Source organism: Choloepus didactylus, chromosome 1 (assembly GCF_015220235.1).
Source record: "Choloepus didactylus isolate mChoDid1 chromosome 1, mChoDid1.pri, whole genome shotgun sequence".
Classification (NCBI taxonomy): Eukaryota; Metazoa; Chordata; class Mammalia; order Pilosa; family Megalonychidae; genus Choloepus; species Choloepus didactylus.
Window position 1 is genome coordinate 87,412,555 of NC_051307.1, and position 14,921 is coordinate 87,427,475.

Sequence of the window (14,921 nt, forward strand, 5' to 3'; positions counted from 1 at the left end):
TCCCCATTGAGTATGATGTTAGCTGTGGGTTTTTCATATATATCCTTTATCATGTTGAATAAAAGTTCCCTTCTATTCTATCCTTTGAAGTGTTTTCATCAAGAAAAAATGTTGGATTTGGTCAAATGCATTTTCTACATCAATTGAGATGATCATGTAGTTTTTCCCCTTTAATTTATTGCTATGTTGTCTTACATCAATTGCTTTTCTTATGTTGAACCTTATTTGCATACCTGGAATAAATCACACTGGGTTGTGTTGTATAATTCTTTTAATGTGCTGCTGAATTTGATTAGTTTATATTTTGTTGTGGATTTTTGCATCTATATTCATTAAAGATATTGGCTGTAATTTTATTTTCTTTTGGTATCTTTGGCTTTAGTATTAAGGTGATGGCTTCATAGAATTCATTAGGTAGTTTCCCTCCTCTTCAATTTTTTTGAATGCTTTGAGCAAGATTGGTACTAATTCTTTCTTAAATACTTGGTAGAATTAACATGTGAAGCCATCTGGTCCTGGACTTTTGTTTTTGGGAGCTTTTTGATGATGGAATCAGTCTCTTTACTTATGATTCCTTTGTTGAGGTTGTCTGTTTCTTTTTGAGTAATGTTGGTTGTTTATGCTTTTCTAGGAAGTTGTCCATTTCATTTATGTTGTCTAGTTTATTAGTATATAGTTGTTCATAGTATCCTCTCATTATCGCCTTTATTTCTGCTTGTTCAGTAGTTATGTCCCCTCTTTCATTTCTGATTTTAATTATTTGCACCCCCCCCCCTTTTTTTTTTTGGTCAGCACAGCTAAGGGTCTATTGATTTTATTTATTTTCTCAAAGAACCAATTTCTGGTTTTGTTGATTCTCTCTGTTATTTTCATGGTTTTAATTTCATTTATTTCTGCTGTAATCATTGTTATGTCTTTCCTTCTGTTTGCTTTGGGGTTAATTTGCTGTTCTTAATCTAGTTCCTTCAGACAAGCAGTTAATTCCTTGATTTTTGATTCCTTCTTTTATAATATAGGCATTTAGGGCAATAAATTTCCCTCTCAGAACCACTTTTGCTGCATCCTATAAGTTTTGATATGTTGTGTTTTCATTCTCATTTGCCTGAAGATACTTTCTTCCTTGGCCCCTTGGTTGTTTAAGACTGTATTGTTTAACATCCATATATTTGTGAATTTTCTGGCCTTCCACTTGTTCTTGATTTCTAACTTCATTGTATTATGATCTGAGGAAGTGTTTTGTATACTTTCAATCTTTTTAAATTTATTGAGACTTTTTATGTGACCCAACATGTGGTCTATCTTGGATAATGATCCATGAGTACTTGAGAAAAATGTGTATCCTGCTGTTGTGGGGTTTAATGTCTTGTAATTGTTTGTTAAGTCTACTTCATTTATCATACTGTTCAAAATCTCTGTTTCCTTATTGAATCTTTGTCTAGATGTTCTATCCATTGATGTGAGCAGTTTATTTAAGTCTCCAATTGTTATTGTTGAGGTGTCTACTTCTCCCTTCATTGTTGTCAGTGTGTGCCTCAGGTATTTTGGTGCATTCTGGCTTGGTGTATAAATATTTATGGTGTTAAATCTTCTTGATGAATTGTCCCTTTTATTAATTCATAGTGTCCTTCTTTGTCTCTTTTATTTATTTTACATTTGAAGTCTAATTTGTGATTAATATAGCTACCCCTGCTTTTTTTCTGGTTTTATTTGTGTAAAATAACTTTTACCAACCTTTCACTTTCAAATTACTTTGTCCTTGGATCTAAAGTGTGTGCTTGTAGATAGCATACAGTCTAGTCCTGTTTTTTAATCCATTTAGTGAATCTGTGTCTTTTGATTGGAGTTTAATCCATTAACATTTAATGTTATTAATGTAAAGGCAGTACTTTCTACTACCATTTTGTCTTTCGGATTTTATATGTCATCTCTCTCTCTCTCTCTTTTTCTCTCCCTCTCTCTCCCCTTACTGATAGTCTTCATTTCTACACTCTTCTCCAACCCTCTCTCTCCTGTATTTTCCTACCTGCCTATAGTGCTCCCTTTAATATTTCAGGTAGAACATGTCTCTTTTTCACAATCCTCTATGTCTCTTTTTGTGGAAATATTTTAATCTCTCCCTCATTTTTGAAGGACAGTTTTCCCAGATATAGAATTCTTGGTTGGCAGTTTTCTCTTTCAGTATCTTCAATATATCATACCACTGCCTTATTGTCTTCATGATTTCTGCTGAGAAATTTGACACAGTCTTATTGAGCTTCCCTTGTATGTATGCTTTTCTCTTGCTGCTTTTCAGAATTCTCTCTTTGAATTTGACATTTGATATCTGATTAGTAAGTGTATTGGAATAAGTCTATTCAGATCTATTCTGTTTGGTATGCACTGCACTTCTTAGATCCATAATTTTATGTGTTTCATAAGAAATTGGAAATTTTCAGTATTTCCTCCATGTTTTTTTCTGCCCATTTTTCCTTCTCTTCCTTTCTGGTACATCCATGACACTTATATTCATGCACTTCACGTTGTCATTCAATTCCCTGAGACTCTGCTCCTATTTTTCAATTTTTTTCCCTATTTTATGTGTAGGATTTCAAATGTTCTGTCCTCTAGTTCACTAATCCTTTCTTCTGCCTCTTTAAATCTGCAGTTGCAAGTCTCCATTGTGTTGTTCACCTCTTCTATTGTGCCTTTCATTCCCATAAGTTCTGCCATTTGTTTTTTTCAGACTTTTGAGTTCTTCCTTATGTTTGCCTGGTGTCTTCTTTATATCCTTCATCTCTTTTGGCATATCTTCCCTCAAATTGTTGATTTAATTTTTGAATTGATTTAGCATGTTTGTTTTAACAACTTTAATTAGTAGTTTCAACTGCTGTATCTTGTTTGAAGTATTCATTTTTTCCTTTGGGCCATTTATTTGTTTATACTAGTGTGAATCATAATTTTTGTTGGTGTCTAGGTGTCTGGTTTCTTTGATTTGTTCATTTTAGATGTCATTTTTGCTCTTTTACATAGGGCTTTCTTTTCATTTGGCTTTGTTCTCTTTCTGTTATTTTTGGTTCAGTTCAACTTATTGTATGTAGACCTCTAACATAGCTTCTGTTTAACTGATCATAATTTTTCAGGTATTGTTACTGTGCTTCTTGCTCTGCCTATATAGAGCATTTTTTTTTTCTTGAGGAGGGTCTACCCAGATATGATGGACCCAAATTAAATTTTCCAACACCAGACATGTCCAGATCTCTGGATAAGGGTGTAACGAGTATCAATGTTTCCTAAGTATGAGATGCTTCAGGGTGCCAATTTTCCTGTGAAGACTCTTGCTTTTGTGTTTTTTCTTATCCTGCCCAGCAGGTGTCACTTGTCAGCCTGCAGCTCCCTACATGCATAATGATTTGCTGTGTCTTTAATTCTCAGCATGCTTTGCTCCTACCTGGAGCATGATTGAGACTGAGGCTGAGTCAGATGGAGGGTTTATACTGTTTCTGTTTTCCAGACCCATGGGTCTGCATTCTTTGAAGGAAGGCCACCATTTGGGCCTGTCCCTCCCTTTTTGGGGGGATGATATGCCTTTTAAGGAATTATCTCCTTTGCTAGACTCCTTACTTTATCTCTCAGACTTATCTTGACTCCACCCTTGCTTGGGTCAGCACTGACAATTGAAAATGCCTGAGGCTTTCTCTAATGAGCTGCTTAGAATGGTTTAAAAACATAAAAAAAGAAATCCCCTTTACAGAATGAGTCTCAAGCCCCCAAGTTTTGCCATTCAAGATCTGGAGTTTGTACCCAGCTCTATGTGACCCTTTTTTGGGGGGGTATACCCCTTTTCCAGTATTATGTGCTCAGCTGACTTCAAAACCCTCTGTTTTTATTTGTTTGTTTGTTTATTTTTCTGTCAGCCCCACCTCCTCTCTGCCAGGAGAGACTCCAGAGTTCCTTTCATGCTTCCTTTGGGTTTATCTGTGATTGTGGCTTTTATTTAGTAGTCCAAATTTGTTAACTAAAACCAATTGGAGCTTGGTTGAGCTACCTTCCCTTGCTCTTAGTAGAGACGACTTCTTTTTCCTAGAAGGAAGTGACTCCAAAAGAGTCTGCCATGCTAGTGGAGGAGGGGCACCAGTCTCCAGAGTTTGTGAGCTTTACTTACAGTCCTATGCCATGATCTCAGCCCTTCTATCTATTCCAGAGTGGTGTATGATGTGTGTTTGTTCACAGATGTCTTCCGGACACAGTTGTTCCAGATAGTTCCTGGCTATTTATTAGCTGCTCTAGAGGGCTAACATTCCACACCTCCTTTTGTTGCCGTCTTCCCCACATCCTTGTTAATTTTGTATTATATGCCAGATATTGTGAGTTTTAATTTGTTGGTTTCTGTTTCTTTGTTATTTCTTTAAATACTGGTTGTTCTGGAGTGCTATTGATGGACATTGTTCTGGTGTGTAATTAATTTTCATGCAATCATTTGGATTCTTTTGAGTCTTGCTTTTAAGGTTTGTCAGCTGTCACAACCTCCAGAACAGGGAGTTAAAATTTTCTTTCTGAGAACAAGAAATGATAAGGCAGAGGGAAGGGAAAGGTGGAGGCTTCTGAATTTTTCTTTTCATTGACTTTCCAGTTCCTCAGTACAGTAAGCCCCCTAGCTCATACTGTATAGTCTGTCAAGGTCAGTTCACCACAAACATTTTCACCAGATATTGTAGGGTTTGAAAATCTTTGGGATGTTCTTCATCTCTATTTGAACCAGATTGTACTTTTTCTTTTGCATTTTAATTGAAATATAATTCACTTATAATAAATGCACGGATATTCATGTTGAAGGTGGTATAGTGTCCAGTGTTTTGTTAAATTCTGGATGACAATCTCAAATTTTAAATTGGTGCATTTAGGCCACTTACATTTAATGTAAATTTTGATATGGTTGGTGTTCTAGTTTGCTAATGCTGTGGAATGCAAAACACCAGAGATGGATTGGCTTTTATAAAAAGGGGGTTTATTTGGCTACACAGTTACAGTCTTAAGGCCATAGAGTGTCCAAGGTAACACATCAGTAATCAGGTACCTTCAATGGAGGATGGCAATGGCGTCCGGAAAACCTCTGTTAGCTGGGAAGGCACGTGGCTGGAGTCTGCTCCAGAATTCTGGTTTCAAAATGGCTTTTTCCCAGGATGTTTACAGTGCCTGTAAAAGTTATGTTTACACTATATGATAGCTTAGTAAATGTGCAGTAGCATTATGTCAAAAAAATAATGTACATATCTTAAATTAAAAATACCTTATTGCTTGAAAATGCTAACTCTGATGTGAGCCTTCAGTGAGTTCTAATCTTTTTGCTGATAGATTGTCTTGTTTTAATGTTGATGGTTGCTGACTGATCAGGATAGTGTTTGCTGAAGGTTGGGTGACTGTGGCAATTTCTTAAAATAAGACAACAATGAAGTTTGCTGCATTGATTGACTCTCCTTTCATGAAAAATTTCCCGGTAGCATGTAATACTGTTTGATAGCATTTTACCCACAGTAGAACTTCTTTCAAAATTGGAGTCAATCCTCTTAAACCCTGCCACTGTTTTATCAACTAAGTTTATGTAATACGTTAAATCCTTTGTTATCATTTCAACAATGTTTACAGTGTCTTCACTAGGAGTAAGGTCCATCTCAAGTTACTTTCTTTGCTCATCGATAAGAAGCAACTCCTCATCCATTCAAGTATTACCAAGAAATTGCAGCAATTTAGGCTCCACTTCTAATTCTAGTTCTCTTGCTATTTCTACCATGTTTGCAGTTACTTCCTCCACTGCAGTCTTGAACCCCTCAAAGTCATCCACGAGGGTTGGAATCAACTTTCTCCATACTCCTGTTAATATTCATATTTTGTTCTTCTCCCATGACACATGAATGTTCTTCATGGCATCTAGAATGGTGAATCCTTTCCAGAAATTTTCAGTTTACTTTGCCCAGATCCATCAGAGTAATCACTAAGGCAGCTATAGCCTTATGAAATATATTTCTTAAATAATGAGGGTGGAAAATCAAAATAATTCCTTGACCCATGACCTTCAGAAGGGATGTTGTGTTAGCAGGCATGAAAACAACAGTCATCTCATTGTACATCTCTATCAGAGCTCTTGTGTGACAAGGCGCATTGTCAATGAGCAGTCATATATTGAACGGAATCATTTTTTCTGAGTAGTAGGTGTCAAAATGGGCTTAAAATATTCAGTAAGCCATGTTGTAAACGGATGTGCTGTCATCTAAGCTTTGTTATTTCATTTATAGAGCACAGGCACAGTAGATTTAGCACAATTCTTAAGGGATCTAGGATTGTCAGAATGCTAAATGAGCATTGGCTTCAACGTGAAGTCACCAGCTGCATTAGCACCTATCAAGAGAGTCAGCCTGTCATTTGAAACTTTGAAACCAGGCATTGACTTCTAGTTTAAATCTTAGATGGCATATTTTTTTCAATACTTTATAAGGCTGTTTTGTCTACATTGAAAATCTGTTGTTTAGTATAGCTACCTTCATTAATTATCATAGCTGAATCTTCTAGATAACTTGCAGCTTCTACATCAGTACTTGCTGCTCCACCTTGTGCTTTTATTTTATGGAAATGATTTCTTTCCTTAAACCTCATGAACCAACTTCTTCTAGCTTCGAACATTTTTGCTGCAGCATCTTCACTTCTCTCGGCCTTCATAGAGTTGAACAGAGTTAGGATCTTGCTCTGATTAGGCTTTGGCTTAAAGGAATGTTGTGACTGGTTTGATCTTCTATCCAGACCACTAAAACTTTCTCCTTAGCATCAATAAGGCCATTTTGCTTTCTTATCATTCATGTATTCACAGGAATAGCACTTTTAATTTCTTTAAAGAACCTTTCTTTTGCATCCATAACTTGACTGTTTGACACAAGAGTAGCCTAGTTTCTGACTTATCTTGGTTTTTGACATGCCTTCCTCACTAAGTGTAATCATTTCTAGCTTTTGATTTCGTATGAGAGACGTGACTCTTTGTTTCACTTGAACACTTAGAGGCCATTATAGGATTATTAATTGACCAAATTTCAATATTGTGTGTCTCAGGGAATAGGGAAGTCATGGGAGAGGGAGAGAGACAAGGAAACAGCCAAGTAGGTGGAGCAGTCTGAACACACACAACATTTATGGATTAAATTGGACCATCTTATATGGGTGCAGTTTGTAACACCCCTAAACAATTACAATAGTAATTGTGCAATCACAATAGTAATATCAAAGATCACTGATCACAGATTACCATAACAGTTATAAGAATAATGAAAAAGTCTGAAATATTGTGAGAATTAAAAAATGTGACACAAAGACACTAAATGAACACATGCTGTTGGAAAATGGCACTGATAGACTTGCTAGACACAGGGTTGCCAAAAATTCTCAATTTTTTAAAAATGGAAAATCTGTGAACTCCAATAAAGCAAAGCACAATAAAATAAGGCATACCTGTATTTACTTATTATTTATTTATTTTTTATTTATTTATTTACCTGTATTTACTGTATTTTTAATTCTCTTTTTATCTTCTTATCTGTGCTATTTTTTGAATGCACTTTGAAATGTTACAAATCTCAATCAGCACACTTGGCTACTTCACACTTCAGCATGCATATCATTAACAAGAGTTCAATATTTGCTTATAATAAATTTTTCTTATCTTTTATTTTTGAAGCATAATTTACATTTAGGAAAATCACAAATTTTGTGGTATCATTCAGTGAGTTTTGAACTAATGTATACACTTGTGTAATTCAAACTTCTATAAAAATATAAATTATTACCTTACCCAGTAATGTTTCTTCATCCCCCTTCCCAGTCAATCTTTATCCAGGCACCCACTGTTCTGATTTTTTTTCACCATAGATTAGATTTCCTTTTTCTGAACTTAATATAAATGGAACCATACTGTATGCACTGTTTTGCATATGGCTCTTTTTTTAAAATTCGAGTTTTATTGAGATATATTCACGTCATACAACCATCTGTGGTGTACAATCAGCAGTTCACAGTACCATCATATAGTTGTGCATTCATCACCCCAGTCCATTTTTTGAACATCGTCCTTATACCAGGAAAAGTAAAAATAAGAATAAAAAATAAAAGTAAAAAAGAACACCCAAATCATCCTCCCTACCCTATTTTTCATTTAGTTTTTGTCCCCATTTTTCTACTCATCCATCCATACACTGGATAAAGGGAATGTGATCCACAAGGCTTTCACAATCACACTGTCACCCATTGTAAGCTACATTGTTATACAATCATCTTCAAGAGTCAAGGCTACTGGTTTGCAGTTTGACAGTTTCAGGTATCTACTTCTAGCTATTCCAATACACTAAAACCTTAAAAGGGTTATCTGTATAGTGTGTAAGAGTGCCCAACAGAGTGACCTCTTGACTCCATTTGGAATCTCTCAGCCACTGAAACTTTATTTTGTTTTATTTCACATCCCCCTTTTGGTCAAGAAGATGTACTCAATCCCACGATGTCAGGTCCAGATTCATCCTCTAATCCTCAGGAGTCATATCCTCCATTGCCAGGGAGATTTACACCCCTGGGAGTCAGATCCCATGTAGGGGGGAGGGCAGTGAGTTCACCTGCCAAGTTGGGTTAACTAGAGAGAGAGGGCCACATCTGAGCAACAGAGAGGTACTCAGGCAGAGACTCTTAGGCACAATTATAAGCAGGTTTAGCCTCTCCTTTGCAATAACAAGCTTCATAAGGGCAAGCCCCAAGATAGAGGGCTTGGCATACCAAACTGCCAGTCCTCAATGTTTGCAAGAATATCAGCAACAATCCAGGTGAGGAAGTCCAACACTTCTGCATTTTCCCCCAGCTCCTCAAGGGGGCCCCACATATGTTTTTATTCTCTGACCAAATTACTTTGTAATGTGTCACTGTTTCACACTAACCTATAAAAAGATCGATCATATGGCTCTTTTTACTTAGCATAGTATTTTTGAGAGTCATTCATGTTGCATTTATCAGGAGTTTGTTTCTTTTAATTGTTGAGTAGAATCTGTCATTGTATTATTATACCACAGTTTGTTTTCCATTCTCTTGTTAATTGATAGCTAGGCTTTTTCCAGTTTTCCACTTTTAAGAATAGAGCTTCATGGTGGGGTGAGAGGATGGTGGACTGGGGAGCACCAGGACTCAGTCCTTCCACCAAGGCACCTATAAAACAGGCAGTAACTATGTGAAACTATTTTGAAACTCCAGAGGCCATAAGAATACTGTAGAGCATCCAGGGAAGAGCAGTAGGAAGAAGCTGATAAATATGGTAAAGAATAGTAAATTGCTCTTTCTGCACCCACTGGTGCGCATCCGCCACTCTCACAGCTGACTACTGAGGAGTCCAAGCCCTGCTACCTTGCTAGTGACAGAAAGAGACATAAAAATTCTATTCCCCAGCTTTCCCGGCCGGTGGCTGCCGCTGCCGCCGCTGCTGCTGCCACTGCCACTGACTCGGGACCACGAGCCGAGCCGAGGCCGCCAGGAGCGCGAGCGCCGCCCGCCCTTCCGCCTCGCCCGCCGCTCCAGGCCGGGCCGGCCCGGCCGGCGCCCCCCGCGCCCCCCAACCCGCCCGCCCCCGCGGGCCCGGCCTGGCGCGGGCCGCCCACCGCCGCACTCCTCCTCCTCCTCCGGCGCCCCGCGGCCCGCCGCCTGCTCCGCCCGCCCCCCGGCGCCCCCCGCCGCGCCACCCTCTGCGCCCCGCGGCGCCCCCCGGTCCCGCCCGCCATGCCCGGCCCGGCCGCGGGCAGCAGGGCCCGGGTCTACGCCGAGGTGAACAGCCTGAGGAGCCGCGAGTACTGGGACTATGAGGCGCACGTCCCGAGCTGGGGTAATCAAGATGATTACCAACTGGTTCGAAAACTTGGTCGGGGAAAGTATAGTGAAGTATTTGAGGCCATTAACATCACCAACAACGAGAGAGTGGTTGTAAAAATTCTCAAGCCAGTGAAGAAAAAGAAGATAAAACGAGAGGTTAAGATTCTGGAGAATCTTCGTGGTGGAACAAATATCATTAAGCTGGTTGACACTGTAAAGGACCCCGTGTCAAAGACACCAGCTTTGGTATTTGAATATATCAATAATACAGATTTTAAGCAACTCTACCAGATCCTGACAGACTTTGATATCCGGTTTTATATGTATGAACTACTTAAAGCTCTGGATTACTGCCACAGCAAGGGAATCATGCACAGAGATGTGAAACCTCACAATGTCATGATAGATCACCAACAGAAAAAGCTGCGACTGATTGATTGGGGGCTGGCAGAGTTCTATCATCCTGCTCAGGAGTACAATGTCCGTGTAGCCTCGAGGTACTTCAAAGGACCAGAGTTTCTTGTGGACTACCAGATGTATGATTATAGCTTGGACATGTGGAGTTTGGGCTGCATGTTAGCAAGCATGATCTTTCGAAAGGAACCCTTCTTCCACGGACAGGACAACTATGACCAGCTTGTTCGCATTGCCAAGGTTCTGGGTACAGATGAGCTGTATGGGTATCTGAAGAAGTATCACATAGACCTAGATCCACACTTCAACGATATCCTGGGACAACACTCACGGAAACGCTGGGAAAACTTTATCCACAGTGAGAACAGACACCTTGTCAGTCCTGAGGCCCTAGATCTTTTGGACAAACTTCTGCGATACGACCATCAACAGAGACTGACCGCCAAGGAGGCCATGGAGCACCCGTACTTCTACGCTGTGGTGAAGGAGCAGTCCCAGCCTTCTGCAGATAACACTGTGCTTTCCAGTGGTCTCACAACTGCACGATGAAGACTGGGAAGCGACGGGTAATGCGGCATTGATGCTTGCCAATAAAACCAACCAACCAAAACACACATCCTTGAAGGAAAACTACAGTGTGATAAAAAGAAATTGTAATCATTCCTTCTAAATGCAAAGAAGAGTAAAGACCTAAAAGTCTGTCAAAAAGAAAGAAAGAAAGAAAGAAAGAAAGAAACTCCCCAGTACTAGTCTACAGGGAGCTGCCGCTTTGGCAGCATGATGATGCGCATAGTTCAGGATCTGAGGGAAGCTCCCTCTGGTATGCATGGGAGATGAGAGACTCAGAGTTGTTGTGCATTACCTGCTTTAACAGGAGACCACTGTTGAATTAACCCCTTCAGTCAACAAGCTCTGAATATCTGACTTCCTGTCTATTCCATTGTGGTCTGGGTTTCCTTTGGTGAGATTCAGGCTCAAGTTATAGCAAAATGTCAGCAGTCTACACTGACACACCAGCCTCATTTGTGAAAAGGAGATATTAAACAGTGACAGTATTTCTTTTTCTTTTTTTTTAAAGCTCTTTTAAAATTCATGTTTTATGTATTTTTTATGACATGAGCTCTCCAGGAAATGTACCTCATCCCTGCAGTTTTCCTCCAAGTGTATTCATATGGGAGCAAACTGTAATCACTTCACAAAAGAGTCCTCTTTGATGTCAGGTGGCATCACTAAACCTTGCGGTGCCACAAATAGGTCATCAGTCTCATTGAAAGTTAGATGCTAAGTGATAACTCAAAGTGTAACCTTTGTCGATTTGCCTAACCATAAAAATCTTGTTGCTATTTTTTCATTTACCCTTTTTTTCCCAGCCTTGTAAGGAAAACAAACCACTTTCCAGCACATACCTATATGTGCACCTGTTTTAATGCACCTCTTTGAAACAGACTTTTTGTTCACGCCCATAGCTAAAGCTGGAAAGTCAGTCTTCAGGCAGGTCAGGGAGGGAGAATAATATCCCATTAGAGTTTATTCAGAAAAGATTTATTGGGTGAAAGTTATATACCCCTCCCTCCTTTTCTTCCCTCTTTTTTATCCCCCTGAGAGAAATAATTTCCTGCTGTAATCAGGGTAACACATTTTTAAGCTCTGATATGTGATGCTTATTGTGATGAGAAAGACAAGTCTTTCGCATGCAAGGTGCTGGAGTTGTGTGGCAAGGCCACCCGAGTGACTGAAAGGAGAGGAGTTTACCAGGGGCTTGGGGAAGGAAGCAGATCTACTGGCACAAAGGTTAAAGGTTTGGATCCATCATGCTAGCCTGTACATTAGCAAAGGAGGCTAGGTTTAAAAAAAAAAAAAAAAAAAAAATTGGGTTAATTTCATTTTGGGACTTGTCATCAATACAGATTGCAGGTGGGCACCTCAGCCCAGCTGCTCCTTGGAATCCCAGCTGCAGCACCATGCTACCGCTGTGGAGATTTCACACACCTGGGCTAGAGCTAGACGTGTCATCACATCCCACTGTAGGATTTCTTTATTAATTATTTAATAATGCCATACATTTTTACAAAGTTAGTTTGTTTGAAACATTTGTTTACATTCCACATTCCAATAAAATCATATTGGTATTGGTAGTGAGTCCTATCTCTAAATGTAGATACTATTTTTGTTCGTTGGTGTGCAAGAACTTAAAATGCAAATAAAACTCTTCTCTTATTATGGAGTTGAGGTTCCAGAATAAGAAATTAAATAAGATCCAAAGCCAGGAAATGAGTTCAGCTAAGGTTCTCATAACAATACTACCTGCCTGCATTGCACATTATGTATATTAGTGTAAACATTGTTCTACCTGAAAATTGAAAACGAGACATGCACTCTCAGCCGAGCCTATGTCAATATGTCAGACAGCAAAACTCAGTGTTTTGGATTATCAAAAGCCTTCTGTTGTGCCCTTATAGGCAATTATCGAACTGTTGGCTATTATCAGGGAGGTGTGTTACTGTGTGTCTTTCCTGCTCCCCTACCTCTCATTCTCACCCACTCCCTCTGCCCTGCCTTTTTTGTTGTTGTTGTTGCCTGTCTGGACCAAGTAGAAAGAGCCTGCTGGAGGGTCTTGGTAAGCAGTATCCTCTTGATTCCCCCAGAGGCAATAAAAGCATCTGGAGAAAAGAGTCAGAAAAAAAAAAAAAAAAAAAAATTCTATTCCCCATTGTTCCAGTTTGCTAATGCTGCCTTTTTGCAAAACACCAGAAATGGATTGGCTTTTATAAAAGGGGGTTTATTTAGTTACACAGTTACAGTCTTAAGGCCAGAAAGTGTCCAAGGTAATGCATCAACAATCAGGTACCTTCACTGGAGGATGGCCAATGGCATCCAGAAACCTCTGTTAGCTGGGAAGGCACGTGGCTGGAGTCTGCTCCAGAATTCTGGTTTCAAAATGGCTTTTTCCCAGGATGTTCCTCTCTAGGCTTCAGCTTCTCTCCAAAATGCCCATGAACAGGTGTGGGCACAGTTGATCACTGATCATGGCTTTTGAAAAGCAACTTTGAGTCATTGGGGACCTGGATTTGAGGGCAGCTATTGTTTGAACCTACTTGGACAAATCTGGTGGCAGCCATTGTTTCAACCTACTTGGACAAATCTGGTGGCAGCTATTGTTTCAACTTTGCTGGACAGGGGCTGCAGCAGCAAGGGTGGATACTCAGAGATACTGTGCTTCCTCAGGGTTGCAAGGGACAGTTAGTTGAAGGGCTGCATTTTTTGGACAGGATATGAAAACTTCTTTTGGGGAGCAGTCAAAGAAACTCTTGGTGCCCTTCCTGATCCTTACCCCCAAGGCACTTTGGAGACAGTTTGCACCCACTTCATAGATCCCTGGCCCTGTTTTGGCTGGAAAAGTCTTGGGAAAGTCCACTCCACCATATCCCTTCTCCCAGAATTTTCATTCATGGCAAAACTACCCTGAGACAATGAAAGAAGTGTAAAAACTATAGAAGCAGACAGGCTGGGGCAAAGGCCTGCCAGGTTTAAACAAGTGGGAGAGGGAGGTCTGTCTCCTGGGAAATATAGAGGATAACCAAACTCCTATAAACGGGAAATCCAAAACAACTAACAAGCAAAAGCCTAGGACAAGACAGAAGCCCAGAAAGACAGGGAAAAACCTGAATCCTGCATTCACCTTACACAGACCTTCCTGTTAGGAGGGCTGAGGCACAAGAAAATGTCTGTCTTATGACCAACTAGTTACAGAGTCAAGAAACAGACATTCCAGGGAGTAAATCCCACATTTAACCTTTTTAAAAATTAAAATGTACAGTGTGCAACAGAAGAATATGAGACAAAGAAATAGGAAATGATGGCCTATCCAGAGGAAGAGGAAAAGCATTCAGAAAACATTGAAGAAGATGATAATGTGGACATACTGAACAAAGCCTTTAAAAATATGTTCTTAAAAATGCTCAAGGAGATGAAGGAAAATACAAAGAAAGAAATAAAGGATACCAGGAAAACAGTGAATGAGCAATATGAAAGTCTTAGTAAAAAGAGAAATTTAAAAAAGGAACAAACAGAACTACTGGAGTTGAAGACCACAATAACTGAAATGAAAAATTCCCAGGAGAGTTTTAAGATTAGATTGGAGCTGGCAGAAGAATCAGTGAACTTGAAGAAAAGCACTTGAATCAAACAGAGGAGCAGAAAGTAAAAAGCACTATTAAAAGCAAAAATAACCTAAGACACCTTTGAAACACCATCAAGCACACCAATATATGTATTATGGGAATCCCAGAAGGAGAAGACAAAATCTATGTTTTTGGATATACAATGTACAAAAATATAAGTGGTAACAAGTACAAAAAAAATGGTGGGTGAACAGAGGGGTATAGGAAAAGTATATGCACATGCTATTGAAATTAAATTGGTGTCAAAGCAAATATGATTGTTATATTTTAACCCATGGTAAGCACAAGAAAAGAGATAAAAATATATATATATACAAATAGAATAGAGAATGCACTCAAGAGGGTACAACAGAAAAAAAATAAATATAAAAGTAGGCATTAACAGACGTGAAGGGCAAAAGTATAAGACTTACAAAGGCTAAATAGCAAAATGGCAGAAGAAAATTATTTTGGTTTGTGTTCTGGTTTGCT

General features: G+C 39.2%; 2 protein-coding genes across 8 annotated transcripts in view; both read left to right on the forward strand.

Moving 5' to 3' along the window:
- The window catches only part of STXBP5L (syntaxin binding protein 5 like), a 553,599-nt gene that overhangs the window by 125,930 nt on the left and 412,748 nt on the right, over nucleotides 1–14,921 (forward strand). The gene's annotated exons all lie outside the window — the stretch shown is intronic.
- Nucleotides 9,695–10,837, forward strand: LOC119534272 (casein kinase II subunit alpha'-like). Its single transcript, XM_037836454.1, has one exon. The coding sequence runs from the start codon at nucleotides 9,766–9,768 to the stop codon at nucleotides 10,816–10,818; it is 1,053 nt and encodes a 350-aa protein (XP_037692382.1). The 5' UTR covers nucleotides 9,695–9,765; the 3' UTR covers nucleotides 10,819–10,837.

Coding starts and splice junctions, on each gene's coding strand:
- LOC119534272 (XM_037836454.1), top strand. CDS start 9,766: ATGCCCGGCCCGGCCGCGGGCAGCAGGGCCCGGGTCTACGCCGAGGTG.